Source organism: Teleopsis dalmanni, unplaced genomic scaffold (genome assembly GCF_002237135.1).
Source record: "Teleopsis dalmanni isolate 2A unplaced genomic scaffold, ASM223713v2 unscaffolded_contig_2460, whole genome shotgun sequence".
Taxonomy (NCBI): domain Eukaryota; kingdom Metazoa; phylum Arthropoda; class Insecta; order Diptera; family Diopsidae; genus Teleopsis; species Teleopsis dalmanni.
In genome coordinates, this window is record NW_024033842.1 from 1 (window position 1) to 6,969 (window position 6,969).

The following is a 6,969-nucleotide window of genomic DNA, read 5'->3' on the forward strand; positions in this document are numbered from 1 at the left end:
GGACAGTTCAAATTCGAAGACAAAGTAAAAACGACGTGTAAAATTAATAAACTTAGTCCAATAACGGAAGATGACGTGTGTACGGACACTGTAAATTCAGATTCTAAGGGAAAGCTGTTAAAGGTGATTAATGAATTCCGAGAATGTTTCGCTACAGGTATGGATGGAATCGGCAAAACTAATGTAGTCGAAATGAAAATTGAGTTAACGACCAACGAGGTGATCGCACAAGTCCCGTATAGAGTTCCGGAACCGAAAAAAGAAATCGTTGCGAAGAAAATTCAAGAGTTGCTCGACAATGATATTATAGCTCCGTCTGAATCAAGTTATGCGAGTCCAATGTTGCTTGTGAAGAAAAAGAATGGCGAACATCGATTTTGCGAGGACTACCGTCGGATTAATCAATTCACTCGAAAAGAATGCTACCCAATGCCCAATATCGAAGAAAGTTTACAAGAAGCAACGAAGTATCGAATCTACATATCGTTAGATCTTAACTGTGGTTATTATCAAATTCCTATCGAACGTAACAGTCGTAAATATACTGCAGTTGTGGTTTCTGATGGTCTGTATGAGTTTAAACGGATGCCGTTCGGGCTGAAGAACGCACCAGTCCTGTTTCTACAATTGATGGCGAAAATTAAGACGCGCTTGGAATCCAGTGATATGATTCACTACATGAACGATATGCTTGTCGGCGGCAACGATGAAGAAGAACTTCTCGGAGTTTCCAACGAATTTTAGGTGTAATAAAAGAATTTAATTTAACATTGAATTTAAAAAAATGCGAATTTCTGAAAGATACTATCCAATTATTGGGACATCAGTTGGGACCCAACGGGATAACGCCGGGTGAAATCAAAATCGAAGCCATCCGAAATTTCAACATGCCTACAACGCAAGCAGAGGTGCGGCGCTATTTAGGGTTAACGGGATATTTCCGTAAGTTTATACCAGGCTACGCAATTATATCCGAACCGTTGCGACAATTACTTAAGAAAAACGCCGTCTTTAAATGGACAGATCAATAAACAAACTCCTTTGTGAGTCTAAATGAAGCACTAACAACCGGACCAGTTATAACGGGCTACCGAGTAGAAGCTGACCATCAAGTGCATACAGACGCGAGTGCAAGCAACGAATGGCGCACGTCGACGCACTAAGTCGTATGCCTAACGGAGACTGTTGCGATCTTGAGGAAGCGACTTTGCGAGTCTGGAAGGCGGAAATAACTGAGGCAGATTGGCCTTACAGTATGCAATTACAAGATAGCAAACTTCAACAAGTCGTAATGAAAATTGAGGAGAAAGATTCAGACATTATTAACGACTATAGAATAATTAACGGACGACTGTACAAACGGTATAAAAACCAACAGCTCTTCGTAATACCAAAGGATTTGTGATGGAAGGTGACACATGATGCACATGTTAAAACAGGATACTTAAGCGTTGACCGAACGATTGAATACTTACTACGGTCTATGTGGTTCGCTCGAATGGGAAACTTTGTCAAATCTTTTGTGAAAGCGTGCATTGATTGCGCCTTCACTAAGCGTTGAGAAGGTAAAAAGGAAGGTGAGTTACATTGCGACAAAATGGAGCCTATTCCGTTCAAAACAATACACATTGACCACCTGGTTATTGTGGACAGTTTCACAAAATTTGTCATCGTTAGACCAGTGAAAAGTACGAACACTAAACAAGTCATCGCCATTCTGAATGAAGTTACCAGTTACGTTGGAACCCCTGAAAATATAATAAGTGATCGTGGTACCGCCTTTACGTCAAAAGAATTTGAAATATACTGTAACGATCAACAAATCAAACACATACGCAACGCAGTGCGTACGCCACGAGCCAATGGCCAAGTCGAACGATTTAATCGCACCGTTTCATCCATGCTGCAACCATCAACACAAGATGACCGAACCTGGGACGAGCAACTACGAAGCATTCAATGTACATTGAACTCACTGATTAGCCAAACGACGGGAAAATCTCCAAACGAATTGCTTTTTGGATTCAAGCCACGCGACATATTAGGTAACAAGCTGATCCAAATTCTCCAAGATGAAGACGATACTATTCCCATCACCCAAGAAGAACTCCACCGCCGACGATTACTTGTTGCTAATAACACCGATAGTAAACGGGTAAACGCGAAAAAGCGTTTTGACGATAAACACAGGAAACCAACGAAATATGAGCAAGGTGATTTAGTTCTAGCAGAACGAGAGTAACGGAAGTTCGTTGAATAGCGTCAGTTGGATCGTGATTAAATATTTTGTTCAGTTAAATAAAGTATATTAAGGTTATGTTATTAAATATTTTGTTCAGTTAAATAAAGTAAATTAAAGTTATTTAAATAAAGTTTACTAAAGTTATGTACTTAACTCAAAAACCACATTTAAAGTTCAGAAGTGGGATTGAATCAATGCCCTAAAGGGGAGTAATTAAAACGTAAGTTTAAATATTTGGCGCAGAAAAATAAAAAAAAAACGAACGCAGATATATACGTAATGATGGTGACCATCGAGTCACTGACGAAGGAACAGTTGAAGGACTTCTTACAACAGCAAGAGTTATTAACTACAGGCAATAAGGCGGAATTAGTTGCACGATTAACTGAACACGTGAAGTCAAGCGGCGTAGTTTTGCAATTTACAAACGATAATGAGGAATTGTGGGGTGAAAACGAAGAATTGAGAAAACAAATTAGCGAACTGCGGCAAATGGTTCAACAAGTAGCCATTAACCAGAATAACGTTAAAAACAATCAAAACAGTACTTCAGAAATGCCTAGTAAGGACCGTAACGCGCACTCTATACGAGAAATCGCAGAAGTCTTGCCCAAATTCGACCCAACGAATGAAGATTCTATTACGGCTACGCAATTTGTCGAACGTGTTGAAGCTGTTATGTCTGTATATGCGTGGCCCGAAAAAAGTGTGCTTCTTGCAGTGTATAGCCGTTTGAAGGGTGTGGCGCGCATGTGGGTGGCCGCATCACCAAGAATGCATTATACTTGGAAGGAGTTCTCAAATGAGCTTGTCACCGAGTTCGGTTGCGAATACGATGAAGCGGATATACATTACAATATGTCGCGCGTTGCCCGAAGGCAAAACGAAACAATAACTGAGTTCATTTTTCGTGTTTCTGCGCTATGACGACGTCATAATCTTAGTGAAATGGCTATCACGAAATACGCCCGAGAAGGATTAAAACATCGAGAACTACAAATGGCGATTGCTCCACAAAAATTCGTATCCGTTAAAGAAATGCGTGAAGCATGCGAGAACTTTTTACAAAATTGTATTAAGATAAACGAAAAGCCTTTTCATAATGCGCGTGAAAGCGAACAAAGAATACAATCGTTCAGTAAGGCAAAGAATGTTATGTATTACAATGTGGTGAGTCAGGGCACTTGTCAGTAAATTGTGCAAGACCCCCAAAACGTCCTCGTTGTATAGATTGTAATAAGGTGCACCCCAAAAATGAACAGCAAAATTGCAGAAAACCATCAGCTTTCATGCGAAAAACAAGTATTATCGACAATAAATTTCTTAAGAAAATAACGATTGGTGGCAAGCAAGCCATTGCATTTATTGATACTGGAAGCGAATGTAATATGGTCCGGGAAACATTTGCCAACGATATTGGTGGTACGCGCAGCAAAAACCTATTTACCATCGGTGGATTCGGTGGTGGTATAGAACGATCTGAGATACAAATCGACACGGATTTGAAAATCGATGAGGTTGAAAAACCGTTGACGTTTCACGTCTTCAAAGATGGTGTGTTGAATTACGATCTATAGGGGACGAAATATTCAATAGCGAAAATATACGCGCCATATATGACAACGGACAGTTCAAATTCGAAGACAAAGTAAAAACGACGTGTAAAATTAATAAACTTAGTCCAATAACGGAAGATGACGTGTGTACGGACACTGTAAATTCAGATTCTAAGGGAAAGCTGTTAGAGGTGATTAATGAATTCCGAGAATGTTTCGCTACAGGTATGGATGGAATCGGCAAAACTAATGTAGTCGAAATGAAAATTGAGTTAACGACCAACGAGGTGATCGCACAAGTCCCGTATAGAGTTCCGGAACCGAAAAAAGAAATCGTTGCGAAGAAAATTCAAGAGTTGCTCGACAATGATATTATAGCTCCGTCTGAATCAAGTTATGCGAGTCCAATGTTGCTTGTGAAGAAAAAGAATGGCGAACATCGATTTTGCGAGGACTACCGTCGGATTAATCAATTCACTCGAAAAGAATGCTACCCAATGCCCAATATCGAAGAAAGTTTACAAAAAGCAACGAAGTATCGAATCTACATATCGTTAGATCTTAACTGTGGTTATTATCAAATTCCTATCGAACGTAACAGTCGTAATAATACTGCAATTGTGGTTTCTGATGGTCTGTATGAGTTTAAACGGATGCCGTTCGGGCTGAAGAACGCACCAGTCCTGTTTCTACAATTGATGGCGAAAATTAAGACGCGCTTGGAATCCAGTGATATGATTCACTACATGAACGATATGCTTGTCGGCGGCAACGATGAAGAAGAACTTCTCGGAGTTTCCAACGAATTTTAGGTGTAATAAAAGAATTTAATTTAACATTGAATTTAAAAAAATGCGAATTTCTGAAAGATACTATCCAATTATTGGGACATCAGTTGGGACCCAACGGGATAACGCCGGGTGAAATCAAGACCGAAGCCATCCGAAATTTCAACATGCAAGCAGAGGTGCGGCGCTATTTAGGGTTAACGGGACTTTTCCGTAAGTTTATACCAGGCTACGCAATTATATCCGAACCGTTGCGACAATTACTTAAGAAAAACTCCGTCTTTAAATGGACAGATCAATAAACAAACTTCTTTGTGAGTCTAAATGAAGCACTAACAACCGGACCAGTTATAACGGGCTACCGAGTAGAAGCTGACCATCAAGTGCATACAGACGCGAGTGCGAGCAACGAATGGCACACGTCGACGCACTAAGTCGTATGCCTAACGAAGACTGTTGCGATCTTGAGGAAGCGACTTTGCGAGTCTGGAAGGCGGAAATAACTGAGGCAGATTGGCCTTACAGTATGCAATTACAAGATAGCAAACTTCAACAAGTCGTAATGAAAATTGAGGAGAAGGATTCAGACATTATTAACGACTATAGAATAATTAACGGACGACTGTACAAACGGTATAAAAACCAACAGCTCTTCGTAATACCAAAGGCTTTGTGATGGAAGGTGACACATGATGCACATGTTAAAACAGGATACTTAAGCGTTGACCGAACGATTGAATACTTACTACGGTCTATGTGGTTCGCTCGAATGGGAAACTTTGTCAAATCTTTTGTGAAAGCGTGCATTGATTGCGCCTTCACTAAGCGTTGAGAAGGTAAAAAGGAAGGTGAGTTACATTGCGACAAAATGGAGCCTATTCCGTTCAAAACAATACACATTGACCACCTGGTTATTGTGGACAGTTTCACAAAATTTGTCATCGTTAGACCAGTGAAAAGTACGAACACTAAACAAGTCATCGCCATTCTGAATGAAGTTACCAGTTACGTTGGAACCCCTGAAAATATAATAAGTGATCGTGGTACCGCCTTTACGTCAAAAGAATTTGAAATATACTGTAACGATCAACAAATCAAACACATACGCAACGCAGTGCGTACGCCACGAGCCAATGGCCAAGTCGAACGATTTAATCGCACCGTTTCATCCATGCTGCAACCATCAACACAAGATGACCGAACCTGGGACGAGCAACTACGAAGCATTCAATGTACATTGAACTCACTGATTAGCCAAACGACGGGAAAATCTCCAAACGAATTGCTTTTTGGATTCAAGCCACGCGACATATTAGGTAACAAGCTGATCCAAATTCTCCAAGATGAAGACGATACTATTCCCATCACCCAAGAAGAACTTCACCGCCGACGATTACTTGCTGCTAATAACACCGATAGTAAACGGGTAAACGCGAAAAAGCGTTTCGACGACAAACACAGGAAACCAACGAAATATGAGCAAGCTGATTTAGTTCTAGCAGAACGAGAACCAGCATCCACAGGCACGTCCCGCAAACTTGAATGTCGATATAAAGGACCGTTTGTAGTCACCGAAGTTCTCGATCATGACCGTTATGTCATCGAAGATCTACCAGGATCCGATCGAAAACAACGACATTATAAATCAATCTATGTGTCTGATCTTCTAAAGCCATGGTGTCAATTGCCGTACGAAGAAGAAACTGATTCCGAGCGCGAGGACGCTTGACGTCAGGAAGGGCCGACTGTTAACCTACATCCGAAACGCACAACTGGGCACCTTAAAATTTTTAACAACAGGTGGTCACCTAACCTATGTTTGACAGCGAATGACACAATCGAGTGAAGTAGAATAACGGAAGTTCGATGGGTAGCGTCGTGAATAAATATATTGTTTTAGTTAAATAAAGTAAAGTAATGTTATGTAAAAAGAAAGTCTATTAACGTTTTGTAGTTAACGCAAAAAACCAAATTTAAATTAAACCAAAGTTTAAAGTTCAGAAGTGGGATTGAATCAATGTCCAAAAGGGGATTAATTAAAACGTAAGTTTGAATATTTGGCGCAGAAAATTAAAAAACAAACGAACGCAGATATATACGTAATGATGGTGACCATCGAGACACTGACGAAGGAACAGTTGAAGGACTTCTTACAACAGCAAGAGTTATCAACTACAGGCAATAAGGCAGAATTAGTTGCAAGATTAACTGAACACGTGAAGGCAAGCGGCGTAGTTTTACAATTTACGAACGAGAATGAGGAATTGCGGGGTGAAAACGAAGAATTGAGAAAACAAATTAGCGAACTGCGGCAAATGGTGCAACAAGTGGTCATTAACCAGAATAACGGTAGAAACAATCAAAACAGTACTTCAGAAATGCC

At 40.2% G+C, this 6,969-nt stretch overlaps 1 protein-coding gene across 1 annotated transcript; it reads left to right on the top strand.

Moving 5' to 3' along the window:
- The first annotated feature begins 887 nt into the window (after nucleotides 1-887).
- Nucleotides 888-2,242, top strand: LOC119664675. Its single transcript, XM_038074128.1, has 2 exons — nucleotides 888-942; nucleotides 1,845-2,242. The coding sequence occupies exons 1-2, from the start codon at nucleotides 888-890 to the stop codon at nucleotides 2,240-2,242; spliced, it is 453 nt and encodes a 150-aa protein (XP_037930056.1).
- Nucleotides 2,243-6,969: the final 4,727 nt, after the last annotated feature.

What these genes read in the sequence shown, in the direction of transcription:
- LOC119664675 (XM_038074128.1), top strand. Translation starts at nt 888, where the DNA reads ATGCCTACAACGCAAGCAGAGGTGCGGCGCTATTTAGGGTTAACGGGA. An exon ending in AGGGTTAACGGGATATTTCC is followed by an intron (nt 943 to 1,844) that starts GTAAGTTTATAC and finishes TACGCAACGCAG; the next exon opens with TGCGTACGCCACGAGCCAAT.